At 40.4% G+C, this 17,051-nt stretch overlaps 1 protein-coding gene across 4 annotated transcripts; it reads left to right on the top strand.

Annotated features, from left to right (window-relative positions):
• Window positions 1-111: 111 nt before the first annotated feature.
• CMC2 (C-X9-C motif containing 2) lies at window positions 112-15,863 on the top strand. 4 transcript variants are annotated; one of them, XM_083370597.1, is made up of 4 exons: window positions 112-320; window positions 7,316-7,457; window positions 14,975-15,046; window positions 15,666-15,863. In XM_083370597.1, the coding sequence occupies exons 2-4, from the start codon at window positions 7,377-7,379 to the stop codon at window positions 15,732-15,734; spliced, it is 222 nt and encodes a 73-aa protein (XP_083226723.1). In that variant the 5' UTR covers window positions 112-320; window positions 7,316-7,376; the 3' UTR covers window positions 15,735-15,863. The 4 variants fall into 4 exon arrangements, with proteins under 4 accessions (XP_083226723.1, XP_083226725.1, XP_083226724.1 ...); XM_083370599.1 differs by lacking the exon at window positions 112-320 and adding an exon at window positions 3,864-4,002; XM_083370598.1 differs by lacking the exon at window positions 112-320 and adding an exon at window positions 6,422-6,672.
• Window positions 15,864-17,051: the final 1,188 nt, after the last annotated feature.

Consider the following 17,051-nt stretch of genomic DNA (forward strand, 5'->3'; position numbering starts at 1 on the left):
AATAGTCCCACCCTTTCAAATTGCCCAATCGGCCGCCTCCTCCGCACCCAATCAGCCAATCACAACGCGACTCCTCCCCAAGGCGGCGACATCCCTGCTTGTGTCACGCTCTAGAAGTCTCCACCTCCGCTGTGGTCCTTGCGCTCGATTTGCGGGGGGCGGGGGTGTCTGTGAGAGAGAGAGAGAGAGAGAGAGAGAGAGAGAGAGAGAGAGAGAGAGAGAGAGTAGAAACTTCGGCATGTGACTCACTAGACTATAGAGGTTATCCGAGAATAACTTCCGGATGCAGAGACGTTCGCTTCCGGGTTATGCACTTCCTGGTAAGATATTTTAGTTTTCTGTTTCAGCGTTAAGTCATTTTTACTAACTGTTAAATAGAGATGAAAAGCGGTGGGGGAGCCGAAGTGTAAATGCAGGTGTGGGAGGTAAATGCGAGGGAGAGGAGACATAGCAATGGCAGAGTTTAAGAGAAAGTTGAAGATCACTGTATACCTTCGTTGATTAAAGTGAAAAAGAAAAGTTTTGGGTAGAGCAAATGGTCTCCTAGGAAGATAAAGATATTTGTTTTAAATAATTCTAATTTAAATGACCACAATCACTCCTTAAAAAGGAATAATGCAGTTAAGTGCTGATTGGATTTAGATACTGCTGACTTTATGTTTAGTGATTAATTTATTAATAAGTGGATCAAGTTGGGTAGTTGGACATATTTGTCACTGAGGTTTTGTGGACCTGACTGCATGCAGCCCGTCAGCCATAAGTATTAAATAACACCAGAGGGTAAAATTTTAAATAAATGTAGTCTTTAGGGGTATTCTCCTCTAAGTAAGATATTCTCCATCTGTCCTGGGTGATCACCTTGCTGTATTTTCAGACAGTCATACATGGATGTCAGATGCTTAGACAGACTTTGAGAGCCAGACTCTAAAATTTCAATAATCTATTCTTCCAGTAGCATAAATGATTTTAAAAGCAGTCTTCTGTTTTCTGAGTTTGTGACCCAGTTGTAAGCTATGTTGATCATTGTATATTTTGAAAGCTGAACTAATACAACAATTGTTTTGATATTTAAGTATTGTTTGGCTCATTAGTGTAATGTATTGTTGTTATACTTTAGAACAGGGATGTCAAACTGCCAGCCTGCAGGCTGGATGCGTCATGGCAAAACCACGCCCACCCCATTGCTGGCAATGGAAAAAAAGTCATGATATGTCATGATATGTCATGTGACGTTGTGAGTTTGACACCCCTGCTTTAGAAGGCACCCTTTAAATGAAAGGTGGGAATATACATAAATCAACGGAAGATACTGTATATGAAATTGCAGAACAAAGCACGTTAGGCATTATATCCATCTGTTTTAGTAATATTAAGACCATGATGCATCTTTCAGGCACCAGATATTAAACAGAATAAACTTGGATTTAAGGAACTTTAAATCTGCTTGCCATTCACCAACACTAATGGATTTGCAATGTGATCCTATTCATTCTTACTCAGAAGGAAAAAAAACTGTTTTTCATAACATATACAGTTGGTCCTTGACTAATAGCTGTAATGGAGCCCAGAATTTCCAGTGTAAGTCACGAAGGTTGTAAGTCATGATGATCATAAGTCGAGGCACCCATGTTACTAACCCAATTTTACAAACTTTTTGTGGCAGAATGCCATGGCTGTTAAGTGAGTCAATGCATTTCTGTGGTGTTTTTGTTGGAATGTTGTGAATTGCATCACATAACCATGGAACACTGTAATTGGCTGTAAAGGAGAGCCAGTTGCCAAAACCCCAAAATGCGACATATGACCATTGGGGTGATACCTTCTGGTGTCCGTTGTAATTTTGAAGGGTCACTAAGCACCTGGCCATTAAGCGAAGACCTCTACACACTTTGCTTATAGCTAATCCTTGCAGGACGCGGTGGCTCAGTGGGTTAGGATGCTGAGCTTGTCGATCAGAAGGTCGGCAGTTTGGCGGGTCGAATCCCGAGTGCCGCGTAACAGAGTGAGCGCCTGTTACTCATCCCAGCTTCTGCCAACCTAGCAGTTCGAAAGGACGTAAAAATGCAAGTAGAAAAATAGGGACCACCACGGTGGGAAGGTAACAGCGTTCCATGCGCCTTTGGCATCTAGTCATGCCGGCCACATGACCACAGAGACGTCCTTGGACAAGCGCTGGCTCTTTGGCTTTGAAACGGAGATGAGCACCGGCCCCTAGAGGCGGAAACGACTAGCACGCATGTGCGGGGGAACCTTTACCTTTACAAAATCCTTGCAGTCCTTAGGTAGATTTTAGAAAGAACCGGACCTGTAATGTGAACAGCCATTACTACTGCAATTAAATAGTCTGTGAATAGGATGGTTTGGCTCTGTAAATTAGATTCCTAAGGCAATGCCATTTTATCTAACTTCACTTCTTAACAAACAACGTAAGAAAAGCAGCTTTAGTTTTCAAATTACTGAGTAGATGTCTTTACTTTCATTGTTAATAGACAACTTTGTAGCAGCACTAGAAATAGTGTTAACCACCAAATAAATTGAAGGAAAAGCACTCTTTATTACTGTGATTTTCTATTTTCATTGTTTCCTGCAAATCTAGAAGTAGATTTCATGCATCATTTGAATCATATTAGTGTTTTATCTCAGTTGTGAATTAGAAAGACATTTTTCACTAAGATGCTTACTAATAATGAAGCTGGAAGGAATCATATATTCTGGGGGACAACCCTGATTACTCTGTGTAGCACACTGTATGGAAGACTGTATGAATATGTCATTTTTGTCACATAATTTAGGCCATAAATAGTCTTATGCTATAGCTGAACATAAAGTTCTTAATATGGTACCACTTTATTAGGGATTAAATAATCCTTATAAAAATGTGTATATTTATAAAACAGGACAACTGGCTTTTAAAGCCTCTTACTTAAATAGAATTATTATTCTTACACAGTTGTACATATTAATACTTTAAAAAAATGGCCCTGGATAATCTATTCTGCTTGCTGCCTCGCCACCTTGTGGCTATTTTTGTATTAATTTGTTCGTGAGGTAAACTGAGATGAATACAGCACAGCTCAGCCACATTGAATAAACTTCCAGTCCAGGTGTGATGACAATATAAAAAAAAAGAATAAGCAGAGAAGTGATTTTCTCCCCAGAGAATGGCTATCATTGTTTCCTACACACAAAGAACTCCTTTTACTGGATAAATGACGTCCTCACCCCTAAAAGCAGAAGGAAAAACTCTTGCCAGTTGGCTCAAAAGCAGCTCAAATGTTCCCAATGTAATATTCTGCAGGTGCTGCAATTTTAACAGCCATAATCCATAGACATGTGAGACAAGTTGGGAAATGCCCTTAATGGATAGCCGGACCTTTCAGCTTTAAAGCTAAGCAGAATTGGGCATGGTTTGTACTTGGATGGGAGATAGATTATCAGATAATTTCAAGTCTGCAGGCTAGACTGGAAGTAAAAAAACACACACCAAAAGTCAGAAGAATGCAATGGCAATTATCTTCCTTACAGTTGGCAATAAAATTGAATGGATATATTTATGTCATCACTAGGAGTGAAGCTCGGTTCTCTGCTCCTATCCCTCCCAATCCAGGATGCTATTATCCCAGCTAAGATTTGCATTCTATTTCAGGCAAGGGGCCCATTTATAAATGAAAGCTCTGGGTTGCATCCAACTGCCATTTTTTTTTAAAAAAAGAATGCCATTGGAACCTGTTGTCAAGTACATTGAAAGACAGAGGTTATACTCTCTCTCTCTCTCTCTCTCTCTCACAAACACAAACACACACACACACACACACACACATAAAGGGCAGGCTTCAAAACAACAGTTTGGAACCGAATCCAAAGCCTGGCTCAGCCTTCCGTTGATACGATAGCTGATCAAGGTCATCCTGCATTAAGTTGGTTCAACATCCTGCATTAAGTTGGGAGAAAGAAAGTGGGGAGTCTTTTGAAACCCTCTGTTGTTGGCTGTCATCAGTTTAAGTAAGTTTTCCAAGGCTGGCTTTTTGTTCTCCTTGCAGGCAGGCATGACAGTGGAATCTGGCTGTGGAAAATAGAGCTGTTCAATACTTGAGTGTAAATCAAGGCATTGTTTCCTTACTTAACTCATTATAATCCCTTGATAAGACCACAGTTGGAATATTGCATCCAGTTTTGATCACTACAACACAAAAAAGATGTTGAGGCTCTAGAAAGAGTGGAGAGAAGAGCAACAAAGATGATCAGGGGGCTGGAGGCTAAAACATATAAAGAGCGGTTGCTGGAATTGGGTATGTCTAGTTTAATGAAGAGAAAGACTAGGGGTGACACGATAGCAGTGTTCCAATAGTGGGGGGGCTGCCTCAAAAGAACAGGGTGTCAAGCTATTCTCCAAAGCACCAGAAGATAAGAGAAAAAGCAATGAATGGAAACTCATTAAGGAGAGACACGTCCTAGAACTAAGGAGAAATTTCCAACAGTGAGGACAATTAATCAGTGGAATGGTTTGCCTTCAGAAGTCGTGGATACTCTATCCCTGGAGGTTTTTAAGAGATTGGACAGCCATTTGTCCAAAATGGTATAGGACCTCCTGCTTGAGCATGGGATTAGACTAGAGGACCTCCAGGGTCCCTTCCAACTCTGTAACTCGGTTGTGATGCCTCTATGGGAAGAATGCAGTTGTCCTTTGCAAGAAGCTTCAATCATATATGGAACATAGGAAGTTATCTTAGATTGTTCAGACTCATCGGACAAACCAGTTCAGATGATCCACCTCAGGGATCAATAAATTTTGGGTTGTTAAAAGGTTTCCACACTTCATTTAGAACTGGATCCACCTGCCTAGAAGGAAAGGAAGATCTGCATTGGGATAACATCTCGAGTAAGAAATTAGAAAAGATGAAAGGGAACGATACCACTTGTGTCATGCCTGTTTGCGAACTGATTAATCTCCATGATGGCACCTATTTTATAAGAGCATCTACGACATGCTTTCCAAACTCAAAGGCAGTTTCACCAAAACAAACAGGTTTTCTACTCTCCAATTAGAGACAGAGACAAGAAGCCCAGGTTGTATTTGCTTCCTGGTTGTTGTTTTTTTTTTTTTTAGAAAGCAGAAGAAAAGTAGATTTCCATGTAGGTTCAGCTATCCTTGAATCAAATAATAAGGAAAGCTCTAAGTTTAACTTTGAGTTATTTATGAGTTTGACTAACCGATTTACTAATCCTGCAATCCATTAACAAGGAACAAGCCCACACAACCATTTCCTTTCCAGTAAATCATTTAATCGACATCTCGGCGAGTTGCTCATCAAAGATGTGCCAATCTTGGAAACATACTAGAGCCATGTAAGAAATGGAATTTCTCCTTATCACTTTCCGCATAGTAACAGCTTTGCAACTTTGTCATGTAAGCTCAATGTTTTTAATAGCTATTTCTCTTTGCTCTATTTTTCCAGCGGTCATGCTGTCTTTGTGTTTTTTATTTGCTGCAGAGCTACAGTTCTGTGTTATTGATATCCCTCCGATCAACAGTTTTTATCCATAAATTTTGCTTCCAAACAAGTAGGAGCAGCCTGCAACTCTCTGCATGCCTTTTATGTGCATACATAGACACACGAACCTTAGATGGAGATTGCAATCCATGGAGTCACCTTTCTATCAGTTACTAATAGGGCTGGGCATTATTAGGAAAGGATAGCCATAGCTCTTAAAATTATATACCGCTCCCTAGTGCTCTACAGCTCTCTCTAAGAGGTTTACAGTCAGCATATTGCCTCCAACAATCTGGGTCCTCATTTTACTGACCTCGGCGGGACGGAAGACTCAGTCAACATGGAACTAAGTCAGGATCGAACTCCTGGCAATGAGCAGAGTTAGCCTGCAATACTGCATTCTAGCCACTGTGTCACTACGGCTCTAAAGAATGCCCTAGATCAGGGGTAGGCAACCTCGGCTCTTTTATGACTCATGGACTTCAACTCCCAGAATTCCTGAGTCAGCTATGCTGACTCAGGAATTCTGGGAGTTGAAGTCCATGAGTCATAAAAGAGCCGAGGTTGCCTACCCCTGCCTTAGACCTCACTCAAGCTTAGCATCCTTTAGCTCTTCGTTAAAAGTGACCCTTTTTTTGTGCTGAAGAAAATGCCACTGTTTTTTTTTTAAAAAATCCATTCATTAGAGTTAGAGATTCTTAAAGTAGTAGCACTTTTTCAGTTTCACATGGTAGCCTGGAAGAGGTTGAGCTTCTAGAATAAATAACAGAGTGGACTTCTGCTTGCCCAAGTCCAAAGCATTTTGGAATAATTTTTGAAATGTGGAGAGTAAGTTCTCTTTTAATAAAAAGTTGCAGACCCTGTAGTCCAATCACTTGGCCCCAGGCTTTTACTTTTTCCTTCTATTTTTTGCCAACACTGGATTAGATGGCATAAAAAAGGAATAAAGAGCCAGTTTGCTATAGCAGTTAAGGCATTAGGCGAGAAAACAGGAGACTGTGAGATTTAGCTCCACCTTAGGCACAAAAGCCGGCAAGTCGTTCCACTGGTTAATTGTTCTCACTATCAGGGAATTTCTCCTTAATTCTAGGTTGGATTTCTCCTTGATATGTTTCCATTCTCTGCTACTTGTCCTGCCTTCGGGTGCTTTGGAGAACAGGTTGACCCCCTCTTCTTTGAGGTAAACCCTTAAATATTGGAAGAGTACTATCATGTCTATCAAGCTAGACTTGGAGTCTTTACTTGATGGACTCTCCTAAGCTTGGAAGATTACAAGCAAATCTGGCCCTCAACTTTAAAGGTTCTTCAACCTTATTCTATGGGATTTTTGTAGCTGTATCCTGTACCAGGTAGTTCAAATATCTCAAGGGACACAGTCTACAGTAGCAAAACTTAATGGAAGGGCAGGGCTTTGTCTTTTGTGGTCTTTAAAAGAAAAATATCAGGACCTTGGACAGTTCCTGTCATACTGTACTCTAGTGGTTAATGCTGGCTGGAACGTATCCAGGAAGAGCTGTTGTTTCAGCAACTTTCTGAGAGTTTCCAGAAGGTTGGCTGGATTAGGTCACCCTTTAAATCAACCCCATTTGGAAACCTGTCTGTATTTCCTGACTGACCATAGGCCAGTTCTTCCACTGCTTTGGAACAGACTGAGGAGTACCCTTCATATGGCAGGAAGCTAGTAGAACATGCTGCTGAGTCAACTGCACGTGGAAATGCTTTTACAGCCATGTCTCGGTTCCAACAATGTTGCTGTTCCTCAACAAATGTGTTCAGAACAAGATGGCATGACATTCAGCATGATTTATATCAAATATTGACAGGAGGAAGACCCTATGTTTTTTTTTTCTTTTCCCCTTTTGGATGAGTGGTCCCTAACTCGCGATGCACCCGAACCTGTCACCTCATCTACACACTGAAGAGTGCAACATTGTCATCCGCCAACTTCAAAAGTGCCACAAGGAGGTAAGGCTCTGAAAGAATCCAGAACGCTGCTGCATCTCCACAGATCTGAGGCTTATCTTGCGATCCTGTTCTTAGACGAGATTGACATTTGCTGGTAGCACCACATTTTAGCTAAATTTTCCTAGGAAGTTCTGCCCATTCCTTGCTGCTTCAAGAGCACACACAGAATGTCGCTAGGAATGTCTTTACAACAAAGCTTGGTTTTTATTGCCTTTATTACACACCAGAATGCCTAGGAATCAGGGGTAGGCAACCTCGGCTCTTTTATGACTCCTGGACTTCAACTTCCAGCATAGCTGACTCAGGAATTCTGGGAGTTGAAGTCCAGGAGTCATAAAAGAGCCGAGGTTACCTACCCCTGGCCTAGGTGCTAAGATTGTTCCCTGGTGTAAGGAAAATGGACATTGTCCTGGGAACGAATGTGGACGGAGAGCATAAGTAGGTCTACGAAATCAGGCCTGGTCTAGCGGTTAAGGCATCAGGCTAGAAAGCCAGAGGCGGTTAGCCGTGAAAGCTTGCTGGGTCACTTTCAGCCGTTCACTAGGAGGCAGTGAGTTCTAGTACCACCTTAACCATGAAAGCCAGGTGAGTGGGACAGGGACTCTGCCTCAGCCTAATGCACCTCGGATGTTGTGGGGAAAATAGAAGGAGGAAAGTATGCTGGATATGTTTGCCACCTTGAGCTATTTCTAAAAACCATAAAGGCGGGATGCAAATAAAATAAATAAAAAGGAAGGTTTTTTCCCCCCTACTCTCAATGATGTACAAATTTGGCTTTTCCCCTTCGAAACCTTCTGCAGAAAAATTAAAGTCAGTTAAAAGAAGAGCTTATTTAAGTAGCGCTTATTTAAAGCATAGAATGGGCTCCCACCAGACACGATGGTTTCCATTTAAGGGACTGATTATATTGAGACAGGCTTACTTGGACTGTCAGAAGCTGGTCCAGATGGCTGTTTACTGTGTCTTTGAAGCAGTAATAGAGGATTGGAAAAAGAAATGAAAAGGCTTTTTGGTGGTTTTTTTTTTTTTGGAAAAACAGGTTGTCCTTGACTTACGACCACCACAATTGATCTCAAAATTTCGGTTGTTAGGTGGGACATGTGTTAAGTGAAATTTGCCCCATTTTATGACCTTTCTTGCCATAGTTTTTAAGTGAATCACTGCAGTTGTTACGTTAGTAACAAGGTTGTTAAGTGAATCTGGCTTCCCCATTGACTTTGCTCATCGGAAGGTTGCCAAAGGGGATCACATGACCCTGGGACACTGCGACTGTCATAAATGTGAATCAGATTAGCCAAGTGGCTGAATTCTGATCACATGACCATGGGGATGCCGCAACAGTTTGAAGTGTGAAAAATGGCCATAAGTCACTTTTTCCAGTGCCCTTGTAACTTTGAACGGTCGTTAAACGAACTGTTGTCAGGGCGACCTGTAAAGCTTTTATCAGAGGTTATTTCACAGAGCATAATAATGAATTTAAAAAGAGGCAAGAGAAACAATGAGCTATTTTGGATAAGATAGAGGGGTGGGTGGGGAAAAAGGAAGAATTAAATAAATTTCCAGAGAAGATAAATTTGTTGTTGTTGTTAGCTGCGAAGTCGTGTCCAACCCATCACGAACCCATGGACAATGTTCCTCCAGGCCTTCCTGTCCTCTACCATCTTCTGGAGTCCCTTTAAGCTCACGCCTACTGCTTCAGTGACTCCATCCAGCCACCTCATTCTCTGTCGTCCCCTTCTTCTCTTTCCCTCAACCTTTCCCAGCATTAGGCTCTTCTCCAGTGAGTCCTTCCTTCTCATTAGGTGGCCAAAGTATCTGAGTTTCAACTTCAGGATCTGGCCTTCTAAAGAGCAGTCAGGGTTGATCTCCTCTAAGACTGACCGGTTTGATCGCCTTGCAGTCCAAGGGACTCGCAGGAGTCTTCTCCAGCACCAGAGTTCAAAGGCTTCAATTCTTTGGCGCTCAGCCTTTCTTATGGTCCAACTTTCACTGCCATACATTGCAACTGGGAAGACCATAGCCTTGACTATATCCACTTTTGTTGACAGGGTGATGTCTCTGCTTTTTAGTGTGCTGTCTAGATTTGCCATGGGTTTCCTCCCCAGGAGCAAGGGTCTTTTAATTTCTTGGCTGCAGTCCCCATCTACAGTGATCTTGGAGCCCAGGAAAATAAAATCTGTCACTACCTTCATTTCTTCCCCATCTATTTGCCAGGAATTGAGAGGGCCGGATGCCATGATCTTGGTTTTCTTCATGTTAAGTTTCAAGCCAACTTTTGCATTCTCCTTCTTCACCCGCAACAAGAGGCTCTTTAGTTCTTCTAGAAGATAAATATTTCTTATCAAATTAAGCTTTTACAACAAGAGCTATCCATGTTAACAGTAAGAGACATGGAAATAAAAATGAACTATGTCGGGGGAAAAAAATCACTTTTGAGTTAGCAAAGAACCCAGGGAAACGGTTGGCATATAAATTACAAAAGGGAAAAAAAAGATTTTCAAACCACAAGAGAGACACACCATATTAATGGACAGTGTGTCCATAAAGAATCATTTCATCATATTATTGTAACTTGGATAAAGGAAGCAAGTTATATCTCTATGGAGAAAATAGATGAACATCTAAAGAAGCAAAATTTATTGAGGATTACAGACACAGATTATTGAATGGACCTGTCACTGTGTGTTGAGGGGAGAGAGCACGGGGGGAGGCTCAGCTAATCTCAATGTACACATGTTGTACTTTGACAATAAAGGTTTATTATTATTATTATTATTACAACAACTGGGGAAGTTTCTGAAGCTACAAAAAGGATTAAACAAGAAAAGGTGCCTGGGACATAGATAGACGATCAGATTCTTGCTATAAATATTTTGAGAAAAAAACAAATGATCAAGATTGCTAAACAATGATTGTCTTCCTTCCATAATAATCACAAGAAATTTGACAACTCTTCAAGAAATCTGTGCTGAGCTGCCAGCTAAGAGGAAACAAGTGAGCCCCTTGTCCAGTCTTGTCATATAAAAAGGGCATCGCAGGAGGGGACACAAAACTGTTTCTACTTCCCCTATGGGGCATGGCCAAAATTGTTCTTGGACTGGAACATTGTTGAGAAATCTTTCTTCTGAAAGGTAGAAAAAAAAATTGCCTTTTGGTAATTTAAAACTGTTATTCTCAGTCCTACCTTGTGTGGCAATAGAGGATTATAACCTTTCCGTGTGTAGGTGTGTTTGTGGAATGAACTGCCTGTGTTTAGAGAGAGTTATATCTACTTTTAGTTTTTCTTCTCAAATTTAAATATGTTTTCTTTTCTTTTCTTTTTTATTTTCTCTCTCTCTCTCTCTCTTTTCTCCCTCCCTTCTCTCATTTTCTTTCCTCCTTCCCTCCCTCCTCATATATTATTGAAATACAAAGAAAGTGGAAAAAAGAGCAAGGTTAATTTAACTCCTAATTTAAGTTTTAAAAACAGCAAAAAAGGTAAAACACTTTTGAATGATACAGTCTCCCCTTCCCTTATGTTTATTTTTTATTTTTTTAAAATTTTATTTCCATTTATATCCCGCCCTTCTCCGAAGACTCAGGGCGGCTTACAATCTAAAGCACAAATCAATGTGCTTAGCAGTAGCCTTCATTCTATGTATATGCCTGCTTATTAGGGCTTTCACACACACCCCAAGCGGCATTATTACAAAGTCAGCTTAATTGCCCCCAACAATCTGGGTCCTCATTTTACCTACCTCGGAAGGATGGAAGGCTGAGTCAACCCTGAGCCTGGTGGGACTCGAACCTGCACTAATTGCAGGCAGCTGGTTTATATCCCTAGCCACTATAGAGTTTAGATTAGGTGTGTCCAACCCGTAGTCCACAGGCTGCATGCAGCCGTGGTCAGCCAGTACTGCGGCCCCACAGTACAAAGATAATAAAAATATGCAATATTTTGATTATCTTTACACTATATATAAATAATACCTAAAGAATAAAGGAAATGTACTTTATATACATTAACTGTGTATTTTATGTGTGGCCCAAGGCAATTTGTCTTCACTCAGTGAGAGCCAGGCAAGCCAAAAGGTTGAACAAACCATGGTTTATAGGTAGTTGAACTTTGTTTCAAACCTTAGTTAAGAGAGTTGAGATAAAATTGGGAGGTAGCATTTTTTTCAGTCCTAGTAGCATGACACTTACTCTTCTGTAGCTCCTTTGTTGTTGTTGTTAGTTGCGAAGTCGTGTCCGACCCATCGCAACCCCATGGACAACGTTCCTCCAGGCCTTCCTGTCCTCTACCATCTTCTGGAGTCCATTTAAGCTCACGCCTACTGCTTCAGTGACTCCATCCAGCCACCTCATTCTCTGTCGTCCCCTTCTTCTCTTGCCCTCAACCTTTCCCAGCATTAGGCTCTTCTCCAGTGAGTCCTTCCTTCTCATTAGGTGGCCAAAGTATTTGAGTTTCCACTTCAGGATCTGGCCTTCTAAAGAGCAGTCAGGGTTGATCTCCTCTAGGACTGACTGGTTTGATCACCTTGCAGTCCAAGGGACTCGCAAGAGTCTTCTCCAGCACCATAGTTCAAAGGCCTCAATTCTTTGGCGCTCAGCCTTTCTGATGGTCCAGCATTGTCTCCCTTGCCTGTCTCATTGATTGCAGCTTTTCTCTTTGAGCAATGAGATGCTTCTTCCTTCTTCCTAATTATGCCTTAGTCAATAATTAAGAGCTTTTCTGCCCCTCCCTCCCAGCTTGGGAGGATTTCATCTGTGGGAACGTCCTTGCCTGTCCCTGATTGCAAGACAGCCCTTCTCGGAATCAATATTCATGCACAGCCACAATCCTTTTGTGCATTGGGAGACTAGGTATCTTTAGGTATAATATTAGCCATAATTATATCTGAACAGAATAGCAGTTTATGTTGATCCTCATTACATAGTATTTTGACTTGTTAGAAGGACACAAACAGCTTTGATTAAAGAGAGAAAGACTGCCTGTTATATCATACTGGCTGCAACATATTAACATTATTCCAGTTCATGTACTATGGGTGTTGGTGTATATGCAGATAGATAGATAGATAGATAGATAGATAGATAGATAGATAGATAGATAGATAGATAGATAGATAAACAGAGATATAGATAGACTGACAAGACAAGAGACCAACATAAACGTGTGAAGGCCAAGTTTTAAGTACTTAGGGTTCCCTTAAAAAAAGGTGAATGTCTGTGACTAAAAAGAAATTGCTTCCTTTGTGTACCGATAATTTACAAATAGAGCTTCCCCTGTTACAACTTCTTTATTGCTTGAACAGCATGACCTTTTATTGTGCTTATAAACAAAATTTGGCCCAGACCTGTAGTGGGAAGTCATTACCCTTCTGAAGTCCTTGAAGCTTTGATTCTGTTCTTACCTGAACAGAGCTTAGAGTGTTAAGAGTCCTTTGTTTCATGGGATGGAAAGACAGATCCAGCCTCAAAAAATAAAATAAAATAAATCCTTTCAGTTGCTGTAGAAATTCTTCCAGTACACCACTGATAGTGATCCAGGGTTAGAAGAACTAAAGGCCATTATTTTTCCCAGCCATGTTTGGGATCAGTTTTAGGAATAGCTGGTCCAGCAAAGCCCATAGCATTCCATTATCCTGAGATATGCCTAGAACTTGGGGGGGGGGGAAGGATAGCATGCTTGAAATATTATATGTAATTTACCTCCCACAGAGAATATTTTTTGCAGGGCCCAGGGAGAAGAGAGGATGAAACCACACTTTCTTCATCCTTCCCTTTGTAAATAAAGCCTTTTGTCCTCTGTATACTTCCCATTCTCAACAGGAACGCTTTGCTTAGGCTTTTATGTTCTTGGTACCAATGGTGTTTAGGGCTGGTTGAAACTGAAGAGAACTTCTGTTTCCATGAATTGTGTGTTCCATTGTGATAATGCATGCATAAATGTTAGCCTATCCAGACTGAAGGCCACAGAATTGCCAACCGCTTCCTGTCTTTTCAATGACTTCTGTCTTCTGAACCAAACAAAGGAGTCAAACATACTTCAGGAACTCCCAAATTCTCATTGAGTTTTTTTTTAATCTTTTTTTTTAAAAAAAGCAAATTCCTGTATTGTATTGGCGAAAAATGGCTCTTTTGTCAAAGGTCCTTTGACTGGAGGGTGGATAGGCAATATCCCCAAAACTCTAAAATCCTTCCTGAGTCTCTGGAATTATTTGTTCAGTTGCAGATCCTGGGTTAAACGTCTTTATCAGCTACAGTATATTTCGATAGAATAGGAATCCCATTTTCCCTGTACGTTACAAGATTTACCCCTTGCAAATAAATTGCAGTTCTTTACTTTCTCCAGATCTGACAAAAAACCCACGTTACTTTTTATTTGACTTAAAAATGACCAGTGTGCTTCCGAAAGAATAATGTCTATCATTTGTTTGTCATGCATTGGATATTTTCTCCCAACTTATCTGGAGTATTGCCAGCTCGGTATCAACTGAGGAAACATTTTCAGCTCCATCAGGAATTCGCCTCAGTCTCAAAGCAGCATATTTACGTGTTCCACGTGCCCTTTCCAGTTAGTTACAGGTGTATTGAAAGGAGGTTATACAGATAATTATTAGATTTGTGCCAAGGCTCAGATTTGAAGGGCAATATTGAAGGTTGAATGGAGCCTCTGTAATTTTTGTTTTGACTGATTTTGCCCAGGCTTTTCTTTGTTTTGATGTTTTTAATTGTGTATTGGAAGTTTTAAGTTGCCCAGCATCTTTTGAAGTGAGGTGGCTAATAACGCTAGTAGTAGTTGATACTATAGTAAAATTAGTAGTAGTGATATTAGTAGTAGTAGTACTAGTTGTATTATAATACTATACTATAATTTTGTTCAGTCGCTAAGTCACGTCCAAGTCTTCACAACCCCATGGACCCCAGCATGCCAGATGCCATGTTGTAATACTATAATAAAATATAGCAGTAATACTATAATGAAACCCTTGAAGGATATTTATTTATTTATTATTTATTTATTTTAATTCCATTTATATCCCGCCTATCTCCGAAGACTCAGGGCGGCTTACAAGCTTAGCAGTAGAGAAAGCCACTAAAACCCCCACATGAAGCTGGTTAAGAACAGGCATATTAAAGAAAGAAAGTGAAGGCTTTATTTTAGCAGCTCAAGAACAAGCTTTGCCAACTAATGGCATCAAAGTGAAAATTCAACATAGATCAAACAACATATCACTTTTGTAGAGAATAGGATGAAACAATTGACCTATTAATTTAGCAACCACCATTATTTTCTTGGAATAAAATTTAAAAAATAAAATAAATGCATATTTTAAAAAATAATTTAATGTTGGAGGTTGATTTTGCAATGTCTTTGCTTCTCTCCTTGCTTGATAACTGAATACTCAAATTAAAAAAAATGCACCGTTGGCATAGGAAGTAGTAACACTAGAGATTCTAGAATATAATTTCAGATGTTCCCCCCCCCTTTTTTTAACAACATCACTTGTTCTTTTTCTTTTCCCTTCCAGCATTCTTTCTTGAAGTTTTTTGGCCATTGCAATGATATTGACAGAGCGATGAGGAAATGCCTAAAGAAAGAGGTAAAAAATTTGGGAATGGGGATATTTTATTTTATTTATTTATTTTATTTTAATTCCATTTATATCCTGCCCTTCTCCGAAGACTCAGGGCGGCTTACAAGCTTAGCAGTAGCCTTCATTCTATGTATATGCCTGCTTATTAGGGCTTTCACACACACCCCAAGCGGCATTATTACAAAGTCAGCTTAATTGCCCCCAACAATCTGGGTCCTCATTTTACCTACCTGGGAAGGATGGAAGGCTGAGTCAACCTTGAGCCTGGTGGGACGCGAACCTGCACTAATTGCAGGCAGCTGGTGTTACTTAAGGAGGCATTAGCCCACTGCTCCACCAAGGCTCTTGATAATCTCGTCAGCTTGTCAGTTTAGTAAACCTGCCAAGCAAGTGACTCTACTGGGACCAGGTGTTCTCACATTCACCGAGACGTTTCCACAAAACATGGAAATCAAATAATGACCGAAGTAGAATTTTTTACCTTTCTCTGCTTGCTTATGTTTTGCCAGGTATACATTTTCTTTCAAGTCACAGGTATTCCTTCCGTGAATGATAAGGAAAGCTTGCTGTGTTTTAAATGTGGTGCCAGGGCTTATTTATGATTTCTTTCCTGCCTTCCTTCCAGTATGAAGCCAACCGAGCTAAGAGCCACGAACACGCCAAGGAGATGCAGCGGAGGTTGAAGGAGGTTTGACCAGAAGGTTAGAATTGGCGAAGTGGCTATTCGGACACCATGAGGTCAATGGAAAAAGTACCTTTTCTTCTGTCACCTGGATGCTGAAAACGTATTTAATTTGTACTAATAAAAAGGCCTTGCAACCGGTGGGATCTGGATGCTTTTCAGTTATTTGGCATGATCTAAAGAGTGCCGAGGGAATCCTTTAGATCAATTCTGAAGAAGCTTCTTGAATGAGAAGCGAAACATCCTTCAAGGGAAAACAAAAGAAAGTCCAGTTGCCTTTTGAAAAAGCACGTTTGGGACATGGTTCAATTAACTGTAGTTAATTGGAGTTACGAGTGCCACGTAACAGAGTGAGCTCCTGTTACTCATCCCAGCTTCTGCCAACCTAGCAGTTTGAAAGCACGTAAAAATGCAAGTAGAAAAATAGGGACCACTACGGTGGGAAGGTAACAGCGTTCCGTGCGCCTTTGGCGTCTAGTCATGCCGGCCACATGACCACGGAGACGTCCTCAGACAAGCGCTGGCTCTTCGGCTTTGAAACGGAGATGAACACTGGCCCCTAGAATTGGAAACGACTAGCACGCATGTGCAGGGGAACCTTACCTTTTAAGCCCAATATATGAACATTGTCAGTACTTTGTATACATCTAACCAATTGGGTTAGTTCAGTAGTAAACAGTAGCTAGCCAAGAATTAATGTGCTATAAAACCAGCTGTTCTGGGTTACAAACTATGGTTTAATATACTTTGTTAAAGGTCATTTATAGTTTGTTCAGCAAACTATGGATAAAAAACCTTGATTACCTTTGCCATAGAAAAATGTACTGATCTGATCATTGATAGGTATAGAGAGTCCTTATAATCTATGGTTAGCTTAACCATGGATTGTTGACAGGCCACCTTTGCCTCATTTGTTCATCAGTAAACCAAAACCAAAGAAATGAAATTAAGTTTTAAGCTAGCTGTTGTGGTTTGTAAACTATGATTTGTGCCTGAACACAATGTGTTCAGTATAGTTCAAGGCTATGTTTAAAAACAATATGAAATATTACAAGCAAAGTATTTTCAGTGGTTTAAACCTTTAAACTTTAAAACTTTGGTTTTTTGTTTTTTTTTACTTTTAAGACTTGGGCTCTAGACTGGATTCTTTCTGGCAAACTACTTGCTTGATTCCAGCACATTGGTAGATTGATCGATCAGATTTACACCTCCCAGCAGTTCACAAGAACAATATAGCCATCAGCAATACAATAGAAGGTATAATAAAACACCCACAATATAAAGTATAAAAGATAAAACAGTAACAATGCAATTAAGCAGGAGATTTCA

The sequence above is a fragment of the Vipera ursinii genome (genome assembly GCF_947247035.1).
Source record: "Vipera ursinii genome assembly, chromosome: 10".
Taxonomy (NCBI): domain Eukaryota; kingdom Metazoa; phylum Chordata; class Lepidosauria; order Squamata; family Viperidae; genus Vipera; species Vipera ursinii.